This window comes from Myotis yumanensis, unplaced genomic scaffold (assembly GCF_028538775.1).
Source record: "Myotis yumanensis isolate MYYU_CA2020_CCGP unplaced genomic scaffold, mMyoYum1.0.hap1 SCAF_7, whole genome shotgun sequence".
NCBI classification, from domain to species: Eukaryota; Metazoa; Chordata; class Mammalia; order Chiroptera; family Vespertilionidae; genus Myotis; species Myotis yumanensis.
Window position 1 is genome coordinate 34,434,038 of NW_027223758.1, and position 26,343 is coordinate 34,460,380.

The following is a 26,343-nucleotide window of genomic DNA, read 5'->3' on the forward strand; positions in this document are numbered from 1 at the left end:
ATGAGCTCCAACCAGAGCCTGGGCCAGGGAGGAGCCTGCAACCAAGGTATGTGCCCTTGACCAGAATTGAACCTGGGACCCTTTGGTCCACAGGCTGAGGCTCTATCTACTGAGCCAAACCGGCTAGGGCAGGGGTCGGCAAACTTTTTGACTCAAGGGCCACAATGGGTTCTTAAACTGGACCGGAGGGCCGGAACAAAAGCATGGATGGAGTGTTTGTGTGAACTAATATAAATTCAAAGTAAACATCATTACATAAAAGGGTACGGTCTTTTTTTTTTTTTAGTTTTATTCATTTCAAACGGGCCGGATCCGGCCCGCGGGCCGTAGTTTGCCCACGGCTGGGCTAGGGCAAGGTTCTCTCTTTTAATCAAATGTGCTTAAAAATGTTCAGGGCAGGAAATCAACCTTCTTAGTCCCTGGTTCTTATAGTAATATTTGTTCCAGTCACCCACCCTAGGTAGATTCCCGTCATCATCTGTCACCTTTAGCCAGACATCCACCGTACAAGATGAGTCTCAGCCGTTTACAGAGCTACACCTGGGCAAGATTGAGAAAATATTTGAGGACAACATAAACTCGACTGGAGGTAAAGCTGCACGGTGGGCGTAGTCTCCTGGCTTTTGCACAGGGGGGACCCAGTACCTGTGGTGTTTGGAGTATTCAGATTTGACAAACATTTCTGCATCCAGTGTCTCCTTTATTGTTAAATAAGTATTGTAAGCATATTGGAGGCTACTTGGGATATAGAAAAAAAAAATCCCTAATCCAAATACCTAAATGTAACTACTGTCAGCACTTTGGTATATATTTTTTCAAAAAATTTTATATGTATGGCTTATTACCTATTGCTATGTAACAGTATTCCCACAAACTTACTGACTTAAATGACCACATTTATTATCTCACACTTTTAGTGAGTTAAGAGTCTATCCCAGCTGTGGGCAAACTACGGCCCGTTTGAAATGAATAAAACTAAAAAAAAAAAAAAAAAGACCATAGCCTTTTATGTAATGATGTTTACTTTGAATTTATATTAGTTCACACAAACACTCCATCCATGCTTTTGTTCCGGCCCTCCGGTCCAGTTTAAGAACCCATTGTGGCCCTCGAGTCAAAAAGTTTGCCCACCCCTGGTCTAGACATAGCTTAGTTGGATCCTCTGCTCAAGGTCTCACTACCATGCAATGAAGGTGTTAGCTGGGGTTGTGGTGTCATCTGGGGTTTGACTGGGGAAGGATCCACTGCTGAGCTCATTTAGGTTGTTGGCAGAATCCAGTTCCTCGCAGCTGCAGGACTCAGGGCTTCTGTTTCTTGGCTGGAAGCTGCCTTCAACTTCTAAAGCTGCCTACAGTTCCTGGCCATGTGGGATTCTACAACATGGCTGATTTAAGGCTCAAGCCAGCTAGGGAGATAGAAACTCCGCCAAGATGGGTGCTACAGTCTTATCTCATGGTAATGTAATCATGTACACGTGGTCCTGTACATCCCATCACCTTTGCCATATTGGTTAGAAGTGAGCCGCAGGTCCCACCACACTCAAGGGAAGGGGATTGCAGGGAGGCATGAACACTAGGAGGCGGACCTCATGGGGCCTCTTACACATATGGCTATGTGTGTTCTTACATGTCTGTAATTGTACTATGTATGTAATTCCAGACCCTTCTCTTTCTCTTAATGTTGATATCCTTTCAAGGCGTTTTCATACTGCCATGTGGTCTTCCAAGCCATCATAACCAATAAATGCAAGTGTTCTACTGGTTGACCAATCCCTTCCTTTATATTTGGACATTTAGGTTTATTGAGTTTAATAACATTGTGAAAAACATCCTTTGTGTATCAAATGTTTTCTCTCTACACCTTGATTTTCCCCCTTGGGATTATACACATAAAGTTAAATAGTAGGAATATTTAAAGGCATTTATATCCACTGAACTATGAACATCAGTGCTAGGGCCCTGTCTACTCAACCCATCAATTTCTTTTGAGTTTTACAGCCACACTGTAATGTGGGCAGGAAAGGATAACAAATCTTGTTTACAAATAAGGAAAGTGAGTCTGGAGAGGGACCATTTGTGTCTGACCTGAAGATGAGATGATTCCTAAATGGAGTTCTTTCCTGCTCGTGCTTGGCAGCCCGGAGTTGCCACCTGTGTCTTGGAGGACCCCGACAGCGCCAACTTTGGCCACGATTTTGATTGTGTTTGTTTTGAATAGGTAATATAGTCATGCAGTTCAAGATTCAAAATGCACTTTCCCATGATACCTTTTTGTTATACAGAGAAATGTCTCCCTCTGCTGGACAAGTACAGAAGTGGGTATAGTTGCTTCCCCCTTTTAAAAATGTGCCATGGGAGCCTACTCCCCATAATTCTACTTGCTATTTTTTATAGCTTTATTGAGGTATAATTGACAAATAAAACTATAATACATTTAAAGTGTACACTGTGATGATTTGATACTGGTATACATTATAAAAGGATCCCCACAATTGCCTGTTCCTTGCTTTTTCAAAAAATAATTTTTACCAAAGTTTCCCCTCTTGCCTTTTACTTACTATGTCTTGGTAATCTTTTCATATCAATGTAATTGAGAGGCTCTTCATTTTTAAAAAAATGGTCATGGTTTTAAATGGAAGGGAGGAAAATTCACCTTTAGCTGATGTATAGGGTAAAGGAAAATAGGACAGTTTTCCTCCTTTAAAAGTCTTTAAAACAGATGGATTCTGGCATGGACTCGATGCCTTTTCACGGGAGCCCTGACCAACTCTGCCTGCCTCGGTGGAAGGGGGAGAGGACAGGGCTCTCCTCGCTGTTCTGCAAGTTCCCTTCCCAGCCTTAGTTTTTCTATTGGTTGAACCGAGGTCTTTGAGGTAGGTGGGTCTGTGGTTCTTTAAGAGGAGTGCTAACCCATCTTTTGGAGGCTTTGAAAGTGTCCATGTACCCACAGCCCCAGCACCCTGTGCCTGGAGAGCCTGCAGGCTGCTCAGGGGTTGAGGGATTAGCACTGAGCGACAGTCCTGCAGCTCCCTGCCTGGACCCCGTGTGGCCCTTACCTTCTGTGCAGGCGCTCCTGGGTGGATGTCAGTGGCACAGGGTCCCCAGCAGACATTTTGCCAGGCATGATAAAAATCAGCGTTAGGACAGTCTCCGGGGTTGTAAAGCCCTGTCAGATTTTATTTAGTTCTCATGAAGGCCCTGCAGAGCTGGCGGCAGTGTCCTGGCTGGCTGTGAGGAGTCTGGGCCTGTCCTTGCTCACATGCCCAAATGGAGTGGCCCGGAGCCTCTGACACCAAAGCCTGTGTTTTCTTGGGCACCCACACCATGCGTAGCACCCCAGATGCCAGAGTAAGTGAAGGAAGAGGCGACCAGGCAGCGCAGGGGCCGGTCTGTGATTGCGCTCTGCGACTGTCTGTGAGCACGTGCTCATTTCCCCCAGAGGGCAGGGGGAGGTTAGGAAACAACATTTTTTCCTTAAATAGTTTTCATATAGCATTAAAAAATATATTTTTATTGATTTCAGAGAGGAAGGGAGAGGGAGAGAGAGAAACATCTATGATGAGAGAGAATCATCGATTGGCTGCCTCCTGCGCGCCCCACACTGGGGATCGAGCCCGCAACCCGGGCATGTGCCCTGACCAGGAATTGAACCATGACCTTCTGGTTCATAAGTCAATGCTCAACCAGTGAGCCACGCCAGCTGGGCACATAGCATTTATTTTTAAAAATACTTATAAGTATTTAAAAATAGTTATTACAAAGAGAGGAAGAGAAAGGGGTGGGGTGGGGTGGGGTGGGGTGGGGTGTTGGGAGGCACTTGGGTATCGAAGTGTGTATGGCTAGAAACCTGCCTGGGAAGGTGGAGTAGAAGTTTCCCAGGACATGGGGAGGAGGGCAGTTCCAGGAAGGCAAAGGCAGAAGAGAGGGGCAGGAGGGCTGCTGTGCTAGAGGGAGAAGGGATGTCCTTGGGCACGGTAGGGTGGAAGGGGGTCATGGAAGGGTGACTCAAGTCAGGACGGACCCTGGACCCCAGCAGTGGGCTTACGGGGAGGTGACACATGTAGCCCTGTTTGAGGAGGTTGGGTGGCTATGGGAGGGCTTGGCTGTAAGAGGGGAGTGGAGATTATGACAGAGAGGAGGGAAGGCTTCGTTTTCAATCCCTGCTGCGCCACTGTGTGTCCTCAGGCAGGTCCCTGAACTGCTCAGTCCCTCTGTGTCCTTACCTGTGTGATGGGAGAAAGACAGTGCCTCCATTCTAGGGTCATAGGATTCTTATGAGGATTTAGAAGGGAGGACATTGAAAACCCCCCTCAGGTTTTCAGCCTGGGTGACTTGGGGGAAGTGACACCACTAGCAAAGGAGGCAAACACAGGAAAGGGGAGCACATTTTGTGATAAAGGTAAGTTGGATTTAAAATATTGAGCTGGAGGAACTAGGGGGACTTGGAAATAGAGTTAGGGACATGGGAGAGAAATCCTCTCTTGAGATGGAGAGATGGGTGAATAGATGAGGTCACTCAAGAGAGCTTTAAGTGGCAAATCAAAAAGGCCAGTGATGAGAAGAGGCAGACACAGGGTGACAGGGCAGGGCAGGCAACAGAGCCCGGAGGAGGCGGAGCTGCCCAGGGAGGCGGGAGGCCCCAAGACAAGGGCATTGTCAGGTATGGTTGGTTAGAGGTCACTGGTGGCTCACGAGTGGGCTGGCACAAGTCAGGGACCCCCCTCCCCCGAAGGTTCCTGCCTGCCTGATCCTAGTATTCCCTTCTCCCCAGGGAAGTGATATTGTCACATTTAAGCTTTGAGAGCCTTTAATTAACCATTTGGGACGAGATGGTGAGTGCGTCCTTTCAGAGGTGATGAGCCAGGGTCTTGCCTGCCCCCACAGTGTACATTTCCTTTCTGAAATACCTTTGTGTCTACTCTCTTGTTTTCTCAAAAATTTGGTAGATTGTTTATGAGAAGAAGTATATTAAAATAATATGGCCGAGAACAGTGTCTACAGTTTCCAAAACACTGAAAAGACGGGATCCCTGGGGCGCTCTCAGGAGTGTTTTCATTAAACGCTGCACAAAGGCGCGCTGACTCCAGCTCTGTCCCCAGGGGAAGGCTGCTGCTCGTGGTCTGTCATCTGATGTCCATGTTGTACACGGAAGGACTGGGAGGTGCCACTCAAAATGCATGAGCCTCTTGGCTCCAGCTTCAGATGAATACAATGGATCCTTCTTTAGGCAGGGCATGTTTTGTCCAAGCTTCCATTTGTCCTCAGTGCAGCAATAACAGTACCAAGCGTGGCTGTAGCACGATTGCTGAGGAGCATAGAGTGGGGTGAAAGCAGACCTCTGGCGCCAGATTGCTGGGCTCAGTCTCGGCTCCACCACTTCCCAGCTGTGTGACCTTGGGCGTGGACCTCAGCTCTGTGCGGGAGCTCCCTCACAAGCCCCTCTCATTAGGTGGTCAGTAGGCATAAACACAGATGAGACTGGCACCCAGTGTCATTGCCATCACATCCTAGTGCTGACAGAAGCCTCGGGGGACACAGTCATGGGGGGACAGGCTCAGCCCTGCTGTCCTGGAGCTCACGGGCTGGAGTGGTGATGAGGAATGTCAGGAGGACAGGAGAGCCGGGTGTGGGGGTCGGGGGCCTCCTGAGTCTCCAGGAAGGCTTCCCTGGGTGGGGGAGCCAGACAGTGCAAAGGCCCTCAGGTGGGAGTATGCTCAGTGGTTTTAGAAATAGTGTGGGGGACTTCATTGCTGGACCAGAGAATGCAGAGGACCCCGGTGGGAGGTGAGGACGAAAGAAGCAGGATGATGCAAGGCCTTCAGACCATGGCAAGGACTCCAAGTACTTGGAGGGGTTTTATTTGTTACTTATTTACTTTTAAAAAATCTTCATCTGAGGTTATGCATATTGATTTTAGAGAGAGGGGAAAGGGAGGGAGGGGGGGGAGAGAGAGAGAGAGAGAGAGAGAGATTGATTGATTTGAGAGAACATTGATTGGTTGTTCTGTACATGTCCCAACACAGGATCCAACCCACAGCTCAGGTATGTGCCTGGACCGGGAATTAAACCCATAACTTTTTGGTGCAGAGGATGATGCTCCAACCACCTGAGCCACACCGGCCGGGGCTGGAGAAGGTTTTAGAAGCACGTTACAAATGCTGTGCTTATTTTCAAAAATCTAGACAGAGGTTATCGACTTACTTGTAGACAGAGAAACTTAGAACCACAAGACCCAGCACAGGAGATATTTCATCCCTTCTCTCTCCTTCCCTCTCCCCATCTTTCCCTCCAGCCAAGTTTGTGTTTTAATTGCCTTTAAAAGACGCACTTCACCTCTCCCTCTATATTTTTGAATTCATGTCTCATTGTTGCAATTCTTTTTTTTCCCCTTAGTTTTTTTCCCCCTTCTTCCGTTTTCTTTGTCTTGATGCCTGGTCAGCCTTATTTGTTGAGTAATGATATCTGATCTTTTTTAGTACACGCCCCCACCCTCTCCAGCAGTGGGGCCAACATGGTGCTATTGCATGGAAGGTGTGCAGCCAGTATTTGTGGGGTGATTGAATGTTGAACAGGCGTTGCAACAGATAACCTGGCAAATGTGATCTGCTGTGTGTCCCCCCTCAGCACCCAGACACCCAAAAACGCTGTGGTCAGTGGTGGGTTGTGATAAAGTAGACAATATTCTTTCCTCTCTCTTTTGAAGCCCTGGACAAGATGGCTTTCATTAAAGCCATGAGGAACAATCTGAGCAATGTGTCAGATGATATGCTAGAGGCGCTGTTTCTGAAGATGGACACAGACGGCACTGGCTTAATCACCTGGGTGAGGAGGGCAGCCCTGCTGCCTCGGTCGCCAGAGGGAGGCTGGGAGGCCACAGGGCTTGGCGGGTCAGGGAAGCACATGGAGGGTTGAAGATCGGGGCAGTCACAACATTAGAAAGCCTCCTGTGGATTCTGGGATGCATGCTGGATGGAGGGAACCCTCAGAGTCCTCAGGGGGGCCCTCCCGAGACTTTTGGGGGCTTATCACAGCTCATTCCCCTCCTGGGATTCAGGAGAGTGTATGACGAATGACAGTGGTCTCTGCCTGAGGTGAACTGCCTGCACAGCAGTGAGCAGCTCACCAGTCCCGCGTTCGGCTCGGGGGATTTCAGCCAGTGCCACAACCATCTCATGGCCCTTTACGCTCACTCAAGATCAGGCAAGCCTGTGGCTGTTAAATCCAGAAATGTCAGGGTTTTAGAGTATGTTATTACTCATGTTTTTGTTTTTTTCTGATTCTAACACGTCTACAATAAGCAAATACTGTACAGCATCAAGAATACAGAATACAGAAAGGTATAAAAAAAAAGTCTGTCATTGATGTCATAATGATGACAATGATAACTAGCATTTACACTGGGCATTGTGCTAAGTATTTTATGCCTTGTTTTCCTTAAACCTCACAGGAATCCCATGGGGTAGGTGCTATTGTTGACTTCCACTTGACAGGCTGGGAAACTGAGGCACAGAGAAGTTAAGAACCTTACCCAGGGTTACAGAGCTAGTTAGCAGGTGAGCCTGTCCCAGGCCCAGGGAGTTTGTCTCAAGAGCCCATCCAACTAGAGGAATCCAAAAGCAACAAAATCTCAGACATATGCTGAAGCAATTTCTTCACTGATACAGCTCCTAGGGCATTGGAAACTAAAGAAAAAATAAACAGATGGGACTACATCAAAATAAAAAGCTTCTGCACAGCAAAAGAAACCATCAACAAAACAACAAGAAAGCCTACTACATGGGAGAATATATTTGCCAATGTTATCACTGATAAGGGTTTAATCTCCAACATTTATAGGGAACTCATACAACTTAACAAAAGGAAGATAAACAGTCCAATAAAAAAATGGGCAAAGGACCTAAATAGACACTTTTCAAAAGAGGACATTCAGAAAGCCAAGAGACATATGAAAACATGCTCAAAGTCACTAATCATCTGAGAGATGCAAATCAAAACAACAATGAGGTACCATCTCACACCTGTCAGACTGGCTATCATCAAGAAATCAACAAACGACAAGTGCTGGAGAGGATGTGGAGAAAAAGGAACACTCGTGCACTGCTGGTGGGAATGCAGACTGGTGCAGCCACTATGGAAGGCAGTATGGAGTTTCCTCAAAAAGTTAATAATGGAACTCCCATTTGACCCTTAGGAATATATCCCAAGAAAAGAGAAACACCAATCAAAAGATATATGCACCCCTATGTTCATAGCAGCACAATTTACCATAGCTAAGATCTGGAAACAGCCTAAGTGCCCATCAGCAGATGAATGGATTAGAAAACTGGTACATCTACACGATGGAATACTATGCTGCTGTAAAAAAGAAGGAACTCTTACCATTTGCAACGGCATGGATGGAACTGGAGAGCATTATGCTAATTGAAATAAGCCAGTCAATGAAAGAAAAATACCACATGATCTCACTCAGTTATGGATAATTAAGACCATTATAAACTGATGAACAAAAATAGATACAGAGGCAGAGCAACATCAAACAGACTGTCAAACTACAGTGGGAAGGCCGGGGAGGGTTGGGGGATGGGGTAAGAGATCAACCGAAGGACCTGTATGCATGCATACGAGTATAACCAATGGACACAAGACACTGGGGGGTAGGAGAGGCCAGGGGAAGGTCAAGGGGAGAAAAAAAAAGGAGACATATATAATACTCTTTGTAATACTTTAAGTAATAAAACAATTTAAAAAAATGCACATTAAAAAAAAAGAGCCCATCCATTAACTACTCTGTCATACCCCCCCTTGGCTTAGGGGTACATTCTGGGTCTTTTTATTTTCTTCTGGCTTTCATTTCCCTTAATATTCTGTAATAAACACGTTTCCAGCATTCTCTGCTATCAACACAATGATATATATATATATATATAGTTTAAAGTATTACAAATAGTAGTACATATGTCTCCCTTTTCTGCCATTGACCTTCTCCCCCTCCCCCCCCCCCACCGCTCTCCTACCCCCTGGCACATGCCCTCACCACATCCCCGCCCCCCCCCCCCCAGTGTCTGTGTCCATTGGTTATGCTTTATGCATGCATACAAGTCCTTTGATCTCTTACCTCCCCCACCGCCACCCTCACCTGCCTTCCCGCTGTAGTTTGACACTCTGTTAGATGCTTCTTTGTCTCTGTATCTATTTTTGTTCATCAGTTTATGATGTTCTTTATATTCCACAAATGAGTGTGATCATGTGATATTTATCTTTCTCTGACTGGCTTATTTTGCTTAGCATAATGCTCTCCAGTTCCATTTATGCTGTTGCAAATGGTAAGAATACCTTCCTTTTTACAGCAGCGTTGTATTCCATTGTGTAGATGTACCACAGTTTGTTTGTTTTTAATCCACTCATCTGCTGATGAGCACTTAGGCTGTTTCCAAATCTTAGCTATTGTAAATTGTGCTGCTATGAACATAGGGGTGCATATATCCTTTCTGATTGGTGTTTCTGTTTTCTTGGGATATATTCCTAGAAATGGGATTACTAGGTCAAATGGAAGTTCCATTTTTAATTTTTTGAGGAAACACCGTACTGTTTTCCACAATAGCTGCACCAGTCTGCATTCCCACCAGCAGTGCACGAGTGTTCCTTTTTCTCTGCATCCTCTCCAGCACTTGTCGTTTGTTGATTTGTTGATCATAGCCAGTCTGACAGGTGTGAGATGGTACCTCATTGTTGTTTTGATTTGCATCTCTCGGATGATTAGTGACTTTGAGCATGTTTTCATATGTCTCTTGGCCTTCCTTATGTTCTCTTTTGAAAAGTGTCTATTTAGGTCCTTTGCCCATTTTTTGATTGGATCATTTATCTTCCTTTTGTCAAGTTGCATGAGTTCCCTATAAATTTTGGAGATTAAACCCTTATCGGAGATAACATTGGCAAATATATTCTCCCATGCAGTGGGCTTTCTTGTTGTTTTGTTAATGGTTTCTTTTGCTGTGCAGAAGCTTTTTGTTTTGATGTAATCCCATTTGTTTATTTTCTCCTTGGTTTCCATTGCCCTAGGACAAGGGTGGGGAACCTTTTTTCTGCCAAGGGCCATTTGGATATTTATAACATCATTTGAGGACCATACAAAATTATTAACTTAAAAATTAGCCTGCTGTATTTGGTCAAACATTTAATTAACTCATCCCTAATCCCTTGGCAGGTCCAGACCAACTATTTCTCGGTCCTTATACAGCCCAGTGGCCGGATGTTCCCCACCCCTGCCCTAGGAGCTGTATCAGTAAAGATATTGCTACAACAAATATCTGCTATTTTGGTGCCTATGGCTTCCTCTAAGATTTTTATGGTTTCCCATCTTACGTTTAAGTCCTTTATCCATTTTGAGTTTATTTTTTTGTATGGTGTAAGTTGGTGGTCTAGTTTCATTTTTTTGCATGAATCTGTCCAATTTTCCCAACACCATTTATTGAAGAGACTGTCTTCACTCCATTGTATGTTCTTGCCTCCTTTGTCAAATATTTCAATGATATTTCTTAATAACTCCTTATTTCTTGTCATAGATTCGCCTGGGTCCCATTTTGGCCTTGGCGATATTTTCATGAGGCTGAACAGTAGAGTCTAGAGTTGCCCTAGTGGCCTGGCTTATGGGCCCTCCCTTGCTGTTAATGATCTGGGGCAACTCATCTATACTTATCTGGGCACAGTCTTATTGTCCATAAAGTAGGGTGAGTAAACACTCAGATGAGATGCCATGTGTGGAAGTGATGTGAAGATGTATATAGCACAGTGATTTCAACCAGTGTGTCACAAGAATTTCAACCAGTGTGCCGATGCAACACCTGACTGTTAGTCAGGGGCACTGTCTTTTTACCCTTGGATTGTAAAAAAACAAACAACAGCCAATACAACAATAGCCATCTGGTGTGAATGAATCAAAATTAAACCTATTTTTTTGTCAGATCGGCAAAAATACATATTTTTGGTGTGCTGTGGAATTTTAGTAATTAGTTTATGTGTGCCATGAGATGGAAAAGTTGAAACTTGGTGATTTAGCGTTACAAAAAAGCTTTAAGGAGGGAGGCGCGCTGCTATGCTATCTTCACAAATACTTGCCAATAAACCCTTCACCCAATTCAGATGCAAGAGCAGCACTGTTGCTAGGCTGCTTCCCTTTGCCAGCCTGGGTGTGGGTGGGGCTCCCAGAGCCCCTTGGAAGGGGCTGGGAGAGTTGGGGGAGAATACTGGAAGCTGAGCTTGGGTTCCCAAAGCCCAGTGCTCAGACCATTGGGCCAACACCCTCCCTGCCTCGTCTTTCTTCTCGAGGCAGTCGAACTGTGTGGATTATATGATGCACGAGTTCCAGGGAAAGGAGTTGATGAGGAAGAGCCAGTACCACCTGCACTTCCACCTGCCCATGAAGATCATCCCCATGTAAGGAGCCTCTCCCTGGGCCGAAAGGGCGGTTCTGCACAAGGCTGTGCCGGCCATGCAGTTAGTGCCCTTCTGAAATCCCTGAGCCACTCTTGTGGGGCACCAAGGGTCTGACACTGGGCCTGGTGCTTGATGTCCTTTAGCTCCTATCAGCCTCACAACTGGGTAGGTGGGCATGAGCATTAGGTAAGTGATTTGTCCCCATTTTACAGATGAGGAAATTGAGGTTCAGAGAGGTCAAATGGAAGTAGTGGGTGGTTCTGTTTGCCCCCTCAGCCTTTAGCTTCCCCAACCCGGCTCCTCCTGGGGCCGGGGCTGAATACACCTGGCAGTTTCATCCACAGGACACAGATGCCTCACACAGTGGGGACAGGGATTAAGAGCCACGGCAGGAAACTGCTTCTGCCTGCCCAGGCCTGGGGGAGGGGGAGGGGGAGGGCGGCCCCTCTGTCACTCCTGGAGCATGCAGCTGTCCCTGCCTTGACTTCAGCCTGACCCCGCCTGCTCGCTGCTCCTGTAGCTCCTCCCCTGCTGTGCCCTCTGGAACTTCTCATCCTCTCTCTGTGCTGTGGCCTGTTAGCCCCTACCCTCAAAACACCCTAAGAGTGAGGAATGCTGGGCCGCTGGCTCCCTTCCCAGAGCACACCTTGTGTGGGAGCACCAGCTGCCTGATGCAGGTGGCTGGGACCAGGAGCCAGATCCTGTGATACATGCATGTGTGGCCTGGTCAGGAAGGGCCATGGTGGGTCTGTCCTCAGGGGACCATCCCCAGAGCGGGCCATGGGGAGCACCACAAACTAGAAGGCAGCCCCTGCCCTCAGCAACCTAGAGTTTAATAGAGAACATGGTTTAAATGAAAAGCATGAAAGGGTACATTACATAAATTTTGGTCAAGATTTAATTGAGGAATAGCCCATGTACATGAATGATGAAAGGTTTTATAATCTTAAATTTTGACCTGGAAGCTTTGCTTGATGTAGCCAAGCCATCACCAGTCTATTTTCTTGGACATTTGAATTCCCGAGGGTGCATAAAAGGCCTGGACCAAAATGCCAAGAAGCTTGCCCGTGTTCTCCTGTTTATATGCTCAACCCACAACCTGGAGGACATCTCCAGGTTGTTGGAGAACATAGTCAAATAATGTTCAATTACCTTCATGAAAGGGTAGCCTGGGCCCAGTTCACCAAATGCACCATCTTATTCCCACTGCAGTCCTCGGAGGTGGAGGTGCTGCCATTGTGGAGACAGGGAGACCAAGACTCCATGATGGGGTGTCACTTCCCAGGGTGCGCCTCACTTCGTAGCTCTCACCTGTTGTGTCTGTTCCTCACACTCTCGGCCCTGACAGAAGAGGCAGAATGGGAGGTGACAGCTAGAGGGGTGACTGAGAATATTCTTGAGGAACTGGACAGAGCTATGGACTGATAGCAGGAGGGAGAGGACAGCACCTCCCTCTCTTCCGCAGAGGTAGTAACGCGGTAGAATTTCACGGTGACTGGGTTATTTTTAAGCTGGGTTATTTGGAAAGGGCTGTGGCTGGAGTAGGGGTGAAGGTACCAGCTCTGTTGGTAACCAGGACATAATTCCCAGCACAAGGTAAGATAACATCACCTGCTCTGCTGGGCCCAGAAGTGAGGGTACATCAAATGGGAGTGTGTGCGGTGTCGGAAAGTCAAAATGGTGGTGCCCTTTAATTGCCAGATCTCTGGCTTAGCCAGCTTCGTGGCAAGAAAGAAGCCATTGGAAGGCAGCATTGAGGCTTGCTGGGAAGGCTGAGTGAGGCCTGGCCTGCCCCAGAAGCTGTTTTCTGTGCTCCGGGCAGGTCCTTGGAGAGGGAGAGTCGTGCAAAGGGGCCCTGGTGTCTAGTAGCACCCTCGCCCACTTCCCCTCTCTCCATTCTGGAGCACTAGAGCAGTTGCTAGAATCAATGTTATAGTTTCCAGTCCTACTCTCCTCGCCTTCTGTGGGCCATTTTCCCAATAAAAGGTCTGCAAACGCCGCTGCCTGTCTCATCTCCCCGTCCCATGATGTGGAGGCTGACTGGCTATATCACAGGACAGGCTTCCTGCTTTGGGAGCCCTGTCTCATACCAGCGTCATACGTGGGTATCTTCCCACATATGACGCTAGTATGAGGGGCAGGGTCCCACGTCTCCTGGAGCCTGCTGGAGTTTCTCAGTAGTGGGCCTGGTGCGTGTGTGTGTGTGTGTGTGTGTGCGCGCGCACACGTGTGCGCGAACTGCTGATTGCTTTCCCTTCCTCCTCTGAGTCTGTTCTGTTTTTGGTTGGGCTCTTCTCTCTCTCATTACCTCCCACAGGAATCATGGGTGTGAGGTTGTGAAAGTGGAGTTTTTAATGCAGCGGTTCAAGAAGATTGGGCATTTTCTGACTGTCACTAAGGACGGGAACCTGCAGTTCTGGTCAGAGTCCTTCTCTCTGATCAGCTCCTTTAAGGTGAGTTGGGCCCACATGTGGAGCACAGATGGGGTGGTCAGAGAGCCTCTGCCTTCGCACTGTGGTTCAGGGTGGCTCCTTCTCAGGGTTTGTGGACTAGGCAGTCCGCACTTGCAGTCACACTCCTGGGTCCAGGTTCTGGCTTCACCGTGGGACCGTGAGCCTCATATTCCTCCTCTGTAAGCAAGATTCCACCTGATGTCCATTCTACGTTGATGTCCAACAGACACCTCAAACCCAGTTTGTCCAAACTAAATGTCACGGTGGCCCTCCCTGCCCACCAGGCTTCTCCTGTGCCCCCACCTCAGTGAGAGGTTTCTGTGTTGGAGATCAGCCCCCTTTCCTTTCTTTGTTACACCCACTCCATCACCAAATCCTGCAGATGCAATCCTTTGCCTGGCCCAGGCAGGAAATCACAGTGGTTGTGAGCCTGGCCGCTGGAGTCTGACTACTTGGCTTAGAACCCCAGTGCACCACCTTCCAGCTCTGTGACCTCCGACCAATTATTATAGAGCTCTCCGTGCCTCCTTTTCCTCATCTGTCCAATGGGGTAGTAATCCCTCAAGGGTAGTGGGAGGATGGATGACATAATACATGCATGGCGCTTGGAGCAGGGCAAGGCACACAGCAAGCGCCCGAGGCACATAAGCTGCCCTCGTCATTGTCTTCGTGTCGTCAGTTCCTGGCCTAGCGCAGTGAGTGACAGAACACTCAGGCAAACCCACTGTGTGTGTGTGTGTGTGTTGCCAGGCCAGTCTAGCAGATGAGGAAGGCGCAGCTCTCTGGAGAATAAAGGCTCATTGAGATGCCGCCAGCAGCGTGAGGGCTTCATCAGCTCTGTGTAACTGCAGCGTTTCCAGTTGCATCAGGGGTTATGACTTGGGCAAGAGGGTTCTGGGTGGTCTCCCCCACTGCCTCCCAGTTGCCTATGGTGGGAACTAAAGTCTGGGGATGTCCAATGACTCTCCTGGGTGCTCTTGGGAGCCCAGGACCAACGGGGATTCGTGCTGTGTTCCCGAGGCTGGAGTTTCGGGCATACTCCACATACTTTTTCTCTGTATGTTTATTGGGAGAGGGGGCACATGATAGCCTGAGCTCCTGGTTGTGGCTGCTACATGGTCCCCTTAGTGTCCTTCAAGTGCCAAGGCCTGGGAGGGCCAAGGAGGACAGAGGGAGGCTCCTCTGGAAGGTCCAACAGACCTGGGTACTCATTCTTCCCTGAGGGGCTGCTTTCAAGTAGATGTGTCAAGAGTGAGTCACCATCCATGACCACCAGCTGCACACCCATGGTCCCGCAAATGGAAGGCCCGGACCGATATGGGGCCGGGTCTGGGTTTCACCTATGAGTTGTGCAACCTCAGGCAGGCCACTGAGACTCCCTAGGGCTCTCGCTCTCTCATCTAAACACGGGGTGACGGATGTTACTGTCACCTCCCTTGTGCGCAGGTTAGATCCCAGCCCTGGTCAAGAGAGGGGCCTCAGGGGGCCCTGGTCCATTGTTCTCACTGCCCAGCCAGTAGTGCAGGCCTCTGCTTTTCGTGCTCTGAGTTTTGTTGGAACATTGTGCTTCCTGACTCCGCCTTTGCCATCCCTTCTGAATATCCACCTACAGGAGCGGCCTTAAAATGCCCCCTCCCTTTTTTTTCAGATGGAACCCCTCTCTTTCTTCAGTTCAGAGCCTGTGTTATTCAGGGAATAAAATACAAGTTTCTCAGCTGGCCACCCCTAAAGTCATCTCCCATCTCCTCCCACCCAAGACTGTCAGGCCGGCCTCCTCTTCCCTGGACATAGCAGTTCATTTCTGCTGACTTGCCTTTGCTCGTGGTGTCCCCGCCTGGAGTGCCAGCTCAAATCTGCCTGCATGTGTTAAGTGAGGCTGGCACCAGAGCGTGGAAGGGCTCCCGAGCCTGCCAAGCTCCTGCCAAGGGCACTCTAGATAGTTTAGCTTTTCTGATTCCATTACATCCTCACAGCCTGACAGGATGATTTCTCCTTAATTAGCCACGGTGACCAGGTGACACCAGCAGGTGGCAAACAAGATTCAGACAAAACAAAACGAATACACTGTTACATGTCAATTATATCTCAATAAAACGGGGGGTGGGAGGGGGAGGAAGATTCAGGCATCCAGAGGGACAGATAGCGAAAGTCGGTCTTCTGCCCCCAGACCCTAGTTCCTCTCCTGGGAGGCAACTGCTGTGACTAGTTTTGGGTGCTCTTCCATGGATAGCCTATACATATACCACCCCCTTTCCTTTTAAATATGCAAATGGTAGCACATTATATTGGTGCTTTTCACCTTGCTTTTTCACATAATAATATATCTTGGCAACTATTCTTTATTGGTATGTGCACAGCTCCCTCACAGTTAATGTCTGGGTGGTGCCCCTTGCATATAAGTCTCAGTGAATACATATGAACATATCCATAGATGTGTCCTGGAAATGGATCCCAGGATCACAAACTGCACATTTAAAACTTTGACGAGCTTGTCAAACTGCTCTAAAAAGGGGTTGTAAAGATACCAGGTTTTTAAAGCCCATTTTATAGACATGGAAACTGAGACTCGGCGAGGATAGGGCGTTTATCTAAAGCTCCATTGTTAGTAGTTGGTGGTCACACGGGGCTCCATGACCAGGTCTCTGCCTGCTTCCAGGGCTGGCAGGGTGGGTTCTCTGGGGGCAGCCTCCCCAGCCCAGGTCTCTGCTCTTCTTCTGGCCAGCTTAACCAGATACAGCCGCTCTACAACCAGCAGATGTGGGTCATCGACATGGTATGTCTCCACAACATGAACCTAGTTGCGATTGCGTCCACTGACCAGAAGATAGGTGAGTCCCTGGTAGCTGCCCCGCCTGCTCTTGGCCATTGGGAGTCATGCACCTGCATGTGGGAAGATCTGTCACTGAGCCAACTTTGAGCATGGATTAAAGTCCTCGGGGGTATTGCCGGGTGGTGAGCAGTGACCGCTCATTGTCACCAAAGACCCCGAGGCCGGGGATGTGGCTTTGGATTCTATGCATGCCTCTCCTCTGTCTTTCCCCAGAGTTCTTTGATGTTAGTAATCGTAACTGTACCCGGGCCTTCACCTTCATCGATCTGGACAGCTGCCCTCTGGTTATGGACTACTGGTGAGTCTCATGGGAGATCGGTGCAGGGTCTTGGCAGCGGCCACATCAGTCAGTGGGTTGGAACCCACAGAAAGCCTTGCTGGAAACAGTCCTGGAGAGATTCCCATCCTGTGTGCCTGTGTCCTCTTTCCCCCAAGCTGCTTCTCTCTCAGGGTCACCTTTCGCCGTCACTCAGACCACAGAGTCAGCGTCGGCCCTCTTCCTCTCCCTCTCCCACCAAGTCCGCCACCGAAGCCTGGCAGAGGCTTGTCCCACTGCGGGCGAGGACTCTGGAAGGGTCACGTCTATCGCTAGGGGTGACTTGACAAAGAGCAGCTGGAGGACCAGGGACTCATTGATTGTGGTTTTTAAAAAATGCTGATTTCTTTTGGCCCTGGTTCATCGATGTTGTGGATCTGGGTAGCTGGGCCCATGTTCATCAGCCTTTGAGAGCAAGAACTGCCCTCAGTCCCTGGGTGTTCATAGGCATGGAGCACGGGGAGGGGGTGAGGACTGCAGCTGGGTGCGCCCAGCCGGCTCCATGGCTTCTCTGTCTCCATCTTTCCCAGGTCTGACTATCACAGAGGCGTGTTCTGCTTTGGAGACACCAAAGGCAACGTCATCATCTTCACCTCCGACAATGTGGCCAATGGGCTGTTCAACCCCCGAATCCTCCCCAGGACCTCCAAGTGGGGTAGCTAACACATTGGGGAACGGCTCTGCCCTGGGGTGTTCTTCCCTCTCCCCACCTCCCTGCTCCAGGGCCCCTGGCTTCTTCAGAAGCTCGGGCAACAGTGCACTACACGGTCAGCTTAGAGCGGCCTGTGGGAACCGAGGAGATGGGGTGACAGCGGGAGGCAGGAGGGGGCTGAGGAGATAGGCAATCACTCTGAAGGTGGGAGGTTGTACAGGTTAGGGCCAGGGGAGTGGGGCTTCAGGACCCTCCTCATCCCGGGAAGAATGAACCCATGCCAGCTGTATGACCTTGGAAAGTCACTCACCTGCTCTGGGCCCTAGGATGCTGGTGCTAACTTCCTCTATCATTGTGAGGAGGCTTCTGCTCTCCTTGGTGGTGAGCTGCCTTTGGGTGGTTAGGGGTGGGTGGAGCAGCTGCCCTGAAAGTGAGCACATCACCTCCTCTAATTCCCCACCCACTGCCTGGAGGGAGCTGCTGTTGCCACAGCCCTTGAAGAGCGGAGGAGCAGAGGTTTACAGGGGTGGAGCTTTTGCACAGGCCCCACAGGGCTGAGTGGTGGCTGAGATCTGAGCAGGCGGTCTGCTCCTGAGGCTGCACTTGAACCACTTGCTAAGCTGCACCCCAAGCTCACCAAATACTGAAGGATGCTGTGTGGGATGCTCTGCCAAGGGGCACTAGATGCTGAGGCCCTGGGGCTTGGGACATTTGGGGACTCATCTGAGCTGGATCAAACCTTTAGTTCACAGTGTCAGGCTTCCAGGTTGCTCCATCCAGACCACCAGAGTGGCCCCTTGGGCTTCCAAGTCATAGTGTCTGAACAGGACATCCTCCTGGGCTCCCAGGCCTCAGTGAACCTCCTGCCAAGCTTGTTGGGGCAGTGTCCCTCCTGGTTGGACAGAAAACGCATCCTGCCCTGGATGCAGCAGGGGGCTGGCACCCTGCTATGTTCCTGCCTCATCAGCCTCTGCTCTGGTCACTGTTTGCCACCCTGGGAGTTGGCATGGGCGGGGCCTGGTAGTCTTTAAGCTGAGGTGATGAATGGGAAGTTAGGTGGTGGATGGGAGCAGATGAAGCTGAATTGTTGGACGGGCGTCCTTCCATGCCACATGCTGATTGAAGGCTGGGGACAAACACGAAGGTGGGCCCAGCAGCATGTTAACTTGGGAGGAGTTAGACAGACCAGCTCTGTGTGACCTTGAACCCGTTGCCTAACCTCTCTGTGCCTCAGTTCCCTTATTCAAATAGGGATGAGCATACTCAATCTATAGCTTTGCTGTGAGATGGAAAGAGAGTACATAGTGTGAGGCATATGGCACGTGTCCAGTGACTGTCTCCCCTGCTCTCTGGGGCTCTCCCAGCCTCGTGGGCCTAGTGGCAGCCACAGGCAGGCTAACGTGTTCACTGCACAGCCCAGCCACAACTAAGCTTCCTTCCTCCCACACTCATGCGGGGCCTGCCCCATTTTAGTGGGCAACACTCCATCCCTTGGGATTTCCTTTTCAAGCCTCTTCCGGCCTTTGCAAGATGGGGCTGGTGACCTGGCCGCAGAAAATGCTTGTCATAAGGCCCTGGATCCCTCTTTTCTCCATTTCATCTGGAAGCTTCTCTCACACCTGAGCCCAGTCTGTCCTGGCCCTTCTGACCTACCTCCTTAAACCCTGCTTTGTCCCCTGTCACTGCTGCCTCTGCCCGTCTGTGTCAAGCTGTGCAGCTGGCACCAGGAGCTGGCGAGTGCTCCCCCAGAGGCCCCTCAGCAGCCTTGCACGGGAGGTTTCCAGAGCCAGGAGACCTGAGGTCCCTGAGGGCAGGCTGCGCCTAGTGTGGTTGCTCCTGATGTGCTCAGTTTACAGTGCTTGTGTTTGCTGGGCAAAGGGGGGCCTGCAGTTTGAAGCCTGATGGGAAACTCACAAAGGACTATTTTCAGAATGAATAGAGCCTAGGACCGTGATTCATTTTCACGTCAGCAAAGTTGGAGTTAACTAACAGAATCAACTTGTTTAGATTGTAGCAGCTGTGGGGAGAGTGGGGAACCTGGAGACCTGGTTCCAGCTCTGCCGTGAGCTGGCGGGGGACTCTGGGTGGTAGTGTTAACCTGCTGGGTCTTTTTTCTGGGTGTTGAGTTCCTCCCATGAACTCATCAGGACACAGTGAGGTTTGAACGAGCATTTGGATGGAAAAGGCTTTTGAGTTGCATAGGAATTGCAGGCAGACTCCGGTGTCTTCTGAGGTTTTGCTTGTCTGGCAAAGGGGGAGAACTGGTGACATGGACCTCAGTTTTCTCTCTTAACAGATCACTGGACCAATATTTCCACACAGAAGCTCTTAAACGAGAAGTCCCCTTTGTATAAAAGTTACCGACTGAAGGTAAGTTGTCGCTTCCCTCAGCCTGTTACCATGATAATTATTTGTACACACACCTGTCAAAAATGAATGCAGAGGGCCCTGGCCAGTTGGCTCAGTGGTGAGAGTGTCGGCCCACGGACAGAAGGGTCATGGGTTCGATTCCTGGTCAAGGGCATGTACCTCGGTTGCAGGCTCATTCCCCGGCCCCGGTCAGGGTGTGAGAGGGAGGCAATCAATCAATGCGTCTCTCTTGTATTGGTGTTTCTCTCTCCCCTTCTCCCTTCCCTCCAGTCTCTTTAAAAAAAAAATCAATGGAAAAAATATCGTCAGGTGAAGATTTAAAAAATGCATTAAAAAAAAATAAATGCAGAGAATGGATTTGGCCCCTGTGTTCAGTCATGGGCCGTGGGGCTTGGTCTCTAGGAATGGGTGGAGTTGGATCCTACCAGCTTTTTCTGTATCCTAGGCATGGCCATCTCTCTCAGAGCCTTCATTGCTCAGCCCTGGCTCCCGCAGACACCGCCTCCCTCCTGGATGGCTGCAGCGGCTCCTCGCTGTTCCCCATGTCCTTTCTTCACTCAGTGCTTTCTCCAGCAGCCAGTGGAATTAGGAGCTGGAAATACAGTCATGCTTTGCTCAAAATCCCCAGTAGCTTCTCTCTGAAACACACTAAGCCCTTTCCTACCTCAGGGCCTTGACACCTGCTGTTCTTCAGGCTGCATGCTCTTCTCTAGGTACCTGTATGCCTGCCTCTCTATTTCCTTCAATTCCCCAACCTACCTGCCTGGAACAGCCCTGCTGCCTGCCTCTGCCTTTACTCCTTCACCCTGCAGAATCCTGACACCAACTACAGTGTGTGTGTGTGTGTGTGTGTGTGTTTCCCACACCACCATGCAATTCTCTAACTGGGTGTCCCAGAGTTCAACACAGTTCCTGCAGGTGAAGGTCCGTCCCACAAGGCTCCCCTCCACTCCAGATGCCAGTCACAAGTCCAGGCTGTTACCTGTGCTTCTGACTTGCTGGCTACAGAAAGTAGGTTCCCATGATCCCCTCACTCCTTGGGTTTGATTAATTTGCTGGAGCTGCTCACAGAACTCACAGAAACATTATGCTTACTAGATCACTGATCATATTATGGAAAGCTGTAATTCAGGAGCAGTCAGACGGAAGAGATTTGTAGAGCGAGGTATGTGGGAAGGCACTTGCAGCTCCATGGCCTCTCTGAGAGCACCACTCTCCTAAAATCTCCACGTTCACCAACCGGAAGCTCTCTGAACTTTTTATGATGGCTTCGTTACAGAGGCCTGATTGCTGCAATCATTGGTTATTGATGATTGAAGTCAGCCTCCACTTCCTCTTTTCTCCCTGAAACTAAAGGTTCCAACTATCTAGTCACATGGCTGGTTCCCCTGGTAACCAGCCCCATCCTTAGGTGCTTTCCAAAAGTCACCTCCTTAACGAAAACTGGGGTGTGGTTGAAAGGGGCTTGCTATGACTACAAAACACCTTTATAGCTCTTATTACTTAGGAAATTCCCAGGGTTTCGGGAACTCTGTGTCTGAACCAGGGACAAAGACCAAAATATATATTTCTCATTATAAATCACAGCATCACAGTTGCCACCTCTTACGTGGTATTGTCCTGCCCGCCCCCCCCCCCCCCGCCCCCCATGAGAGTGCAGCTCCTGGAGGGCAGGCACTTAGCTGGTTCTCTTCTCTGTTCTGTCTCCAGTGCCTGGGGCTGTGGGCTCCTAGTAAAGTGTTAAATAAATGAGTGAATAACTCCAACACTCGGGAAAGTCTGCGTTGGGTGGTCCAGGCTTCTCCGTGCTTCTTTTGGAGCAGGTTGGATCGTGCAGGCCCGGGAGCCCCTCAGAAAGAGTCCCGGGCTAGTCCTCCTTTTCTCCATCTCCTGTGGGATTCCCATCTTGGGCTTGGTTTTCCTCCAAGTTGCTAAATGACCCAGGTTCTGTTGTTTAGTGCCTTGGATTTGGTGCCCCACTGTGATACCCAGTGAGATAGGCCTGCAAAACCTAGTCAGGGCCTGACGACCCCTCCAACCCACTTCCTCCATTCCTGTCCCCCTGGGAAGGAAGATGGCTGGATGGGGAGGCCAAGCACTGAGTCAGACCACAGGGCTGGAACTGGAGTATTTAGAGCCTGTGCAGCCAGAACATCCCCTTGATCTGTGGGTCTTGGCCTTTGTTGCCCAAGTGCACCAGATAACATTCTCACTATCCCACGCCATGTCCTGACAAAGATGGAGGGCAGCGGAGGGGCCAGGAAGCAAAGGTTCACCTGCGCCGGGGCTCCTGCAGATAATAGAACTCACAGACTCAAATCCATCCTTTCTCCTGTCTGGGAGGGGGCGACAATCTTAGTATTGGCCTGACTTGCCTGATAAGCAAGAGTTCACATGACAGCAGCCTTTTCACTGACAAGCAATGGCCACACCCTCCTGGTCATGGGGTCTGGGCTAGGGCTGGGGCCATATCACTTGGTCAGAGCTGTGATCATTAGAAGCCACTGGACTCAGCGATCCCCAGGTCCCTCCAGTCCCCAACACCTGCCACGTCCCAGAGGCGGGGCTGAAAGGCCGTCTCGGATGGGACTCCACCACTGCCGCTCTCTTCCCAGGCTCTCCATCGCAACTGGTGTCAGCAGGTCAGGTTCATCCCCGAGATGAACCTGGTGGCCTCCTGTTCAGCCATCAGTAAGTCCTCTTTGGTGCTGACAGTATTGCCATCCAAAGCCTCCGAGACCACCAGGTAAGAAGCACCTTTCTCTAGGCCAGTGGTTCTCAACCTTTTGGCCCTTTAAATACAGTTCCTCATGTTGTGACCCAACCATAAAATTATTTTCGTTGCTATTTCATAACTGCAATGTTGCTACTGTTATGAATCGTAATGTAAATATCTGATATGCAGGATGGTCTTAGGTGACCCCTGTGAAAGGGTCGTTCGACCGCCAAAGGGGTCACGATCCACAGGCTGAGAACCCCTGCTCTAGGCTAAGGTGATGGGGCTGGAAGGGAGGTGGGTCGGGGTCTGGCTTCACTTCATTCAAAAGGGGTCATCCCTACCGAGGGTGGCCCCACCCCTGAGTCAGTGGCATTGCTTGTGGCAGCTCATTGTCTGCGAACCACACTGGGTCCAAGGCAGCACTACCTGTCCGATGGGCCAACAGCGGGCTGTTACAGCATGGGCTCGAGTCTGAGTTGTTTTTTTTTTTTTGTATATGCATATACATTATCCTGGAAAAAAGTTAAAACATTATTTTTTTTAAAATTAAATCTTTATTGTTCAAATTATTACATTGGTTCCTCTTTTTTCCCACCATAACTCCCCTCCACCCAGTTCCCACCTCACCCTCCGCCCTCACTCCCCACCCAGTGTCTTCATCCATAGGTGCACGATTATTGTCCAGTCTCTTCCCGCATCCCCCACACCCCTTCCCCGCCCAAGAATAGTCAGTCCATTCCCTTTCTATGTCCCTGATTCTTCATACTGTTCATCAGATTATTTATTCACTTGATTTTTAGATTCACTTGTTGATAGATGTGTATTTGTTGTTCATAATTTGTATCTTTTTAAAAAAATATATATTTTATTGATTTTTTACAGAGAGGAAGGGAGAGAGATAGAGAGTTAGAAACATCGATGAGAGAGAAACATCGATCAGCTGCCTCCTGCACATCTCCTACTGGGCATGTGCCTGCAACCCAATCCCTTGACCGGAATCGAACCTGGGACCTTTCAGTCCACAGGCTGATGCTCTATTCACTAAGCCAAACTGGTTTCGGCCATAATTTGTATCTTTACCTTTTTCTTATTCTTCCTCTTCTTAAAGGATACCTTTCAGCATTTCATATAATACTGGTTTGGTGGTGATGAACTCCTTTAGCTTTTTCTTATCTGTGAAGCTCTTTATCTGACCTTCACTTCTGAATGATAGCTTTGCTGGATAAAGTAATCTTGGTTGTAGGTTCTTGGCATTCATCACTTTGAATATTTCTTGCCACTCCCTTCTGGCCTGCAAAGTTTCTGTTGAGAAATCAGCTGACAGTCGTATGGGTACTCCCTTGTAGGTAACTGACTTTCTTTCTCTTGTTGCTTTTAGGATACTCTCTTTGTCTTTTGCTCTTGGCATTTTAATTATGATGTGTCTTGGTGTGGTACTCTTTGGATTCCTTTTGTTTGGGCTTCTATGCGCTTCTTGGACTTGGAAGTCTATTTCTTTCACCAGGTAGGGGAAATTTTCTGTCATTATTTCTTCAAATAGGTTTTCAATATCTTGCTCTCTCTCTTCTTCTGGCACCCCTATAATTTGGTTGTTGGTACGCTTGAAGCTGTCCCAGAGGCTCCTTACACTATCTTCGTATTTTTGGATTCTTTTTTCATTTTGCTTTTCCGGTTGGGTGTTTTTTGCTTCTTCATATTTCAAATCTTTGACTTGATTCTTGCGATCCTCTGGTCTGCTGTTGGGAGTCTGTATAATATTCTTTTTTTTTTTTTTTTTTTTTTTTTTAAATATATTTTATTGATTTTTTACAGAGAGGAAGGGAGAGAGATAGAGAGTTAGAAACATCGATGAGAGAGAAACATCGATCAGCTGCCTCCTGCACATCTCCCACTGGGGATGTGCCTGCAACCCAGGTACATGCCCTTGACCGGAATCGAACCTGGGACCTTTCAGTCCGCAGGCCGACGCTCTATCCACTGAGCCAAACCGGTTTCGGCTGTATAATATTCTTTATTTCATTCAGTGTATGCTTAATTTCTAATTGGTCCTTTATCACAACATCGAGGGTCTCATTAGTTTTCTTGAGGATCTCACTACATTTATCGGCAGTCTCACCAGTCTTTTCGAGGGCCTTACTAAATTTATCGGCGGCTTCTAGACAGTTCTTTTTTTTTTTTTAAATTAAATCTTTATTGTTCAGATTACATTTGTTCCTCTTCCCCGCCCCCCATAACTCCCCTCCTCCCAGTTCCCGCCCCACCCTCCGCCCTCACTCCCTACCCACTGTCCTCATCCATAGGTGCACGATTTTTGTCCAGTCTCTTCCCACATCTCCCATTCCCCTTTCCCCCCCAAGAATAGTCTGTCCATTCCCTTTCTATGTCCCTGATTCATTATAATCACCAGTTCATTCTGTACATCAGATTATTTATTCACTTGATTCATAGATTCACTTGTTGATAGATGCATGTTTGTTGTTCACAATTTGTATCTTTACCTTTTTCTTCTTCCTCTTCTTAAAGGATACCTTTCAGCATTTCGTATAATACTGGTTTAGTGGTGATGAACTCCTTTAGCTTTTCCTTATCTGTGAAGCTCTTTATCTGACCTTCAATTCTGAATGATAGCTTTGCTGGATAAAGTACTCTTGGTTGTAGGTTCTTGGTATTCAGCACTTTGAATATTTCTTGCCATTCCCTTCTGGCCTGCAAAGTTTCTGTTGAGAAATCAGCTGACAGTCGTATGGGTACTCCCTTGTAGGTAATTGAGTCTCTTTCTCTTGCTGCTTTTAAGATTCTCTCTTTGTCTTTTGCTCTTGGCATTTTAATGATGATGTGTCTTGGTGTGGTCCTCTTTGGATTCCTTTTGTTTGGGGTTCTCTGCGCTTCTTGGACCTGTAAGTCCATTTCTTTCACCAGGTGGGGGAAGTTTTCTGCCATTATTTCTTCAAATAGGTTTTCAATATCTTGCTGTCTCTCATCTTCTGGCACCCCAATAATTCTGATATTAGTGCGCTTGAAGCTGTCCCAGAGGCTCCTTACACTATCTTCGTATTTTCGGATTCTTTTTTCATTTTGCTTTTCAGGTTGGGTGTTTTTTGCTTCTTCGAATTTCAAATCTTTGGCTTGATTCTTGCACTCCTCTGGTCTGCTGTTGGGTATAATATTCTTTATTTCAGTCCGTATATTCTTTATTTTCAGTCCGTTAATTTCTAGTTTCTTTATCATAGCATCGAGGGTCTCATTAGTTTTTGTGAGGCTCTCCACAAGTTTATTGCAAGCCCTCAAAATTGCGTTTTTTAGCTCCATATCCTCCATTTCTGTCATGTTTTTTTGTCTCCGCATTTTTTATGCTTTCTTGGTGCACCCCCTTGTGGTCTTTGTGCACAGTCTTGTTGTAGTTAAGCCCTGATTGTTGTAGTTAATACTAGAGGGATTTGACCACCAGGCTGACCGGCTGTGAGAATCAGCTGTGTGGAAAACTTCTGTCCTCTGGGGAGGTGCTAATCTAGCCTTTGCCTGAGGGGATCCGGCAAATGGCTCTGCGCAGGGCTTGGGCAGGGCGGGATCA

The 26,343-nt window shown here is 48.6% G+C and overlaps 1 protein-coding gene across 1 annotated transcript in view; it reads left to right on the top strand.

The window, feature by feature from the left end:
• EFCAB8 (EF-hand calcium binding domain 8) overlaps window positions 1-26,343 on the top strand; it is a 59,952-nt gene continuing 33,609 nt past the window's right edge. Inside the window, exons 1-10 of the mRNA XM_070419493.1 lie at window positions 1-46; window positions 461-589; window positions 6,703-6,821; window positions 11,329-11,432; window positions 13,750-13,885; window positions 16,608-16,713; window positions 16,929-17,013; window positions 17,562-17,686; window positions 19,980-20,053; window positions 22,669-22,799. Coding sequence (XP_070275594.1) covers window positions 1-46; window positions 461-589; window positions 6,703-6,821; window positions 11,329-11,432; window positions 13,750-13,885; window positions 16,608-16,713; window positions 16,929-17,013; window positions 17,562-17,686; window positions 19,980-20,053; window positions 22,669-22,799 — 1,055 coding nt within the window. The remainder of the gene's footprint in view (window positions 47-460; window positions 590-6,702; window positions 6,822-11,328; window positions 11,433-13,749; window positions 13,886-16,607; window positions 16,714-16,928; window positions 17,014-17,561; window positions 17,687-19,979; window positions 20,054-22,668; window positions 22,800-26,343) is intronic.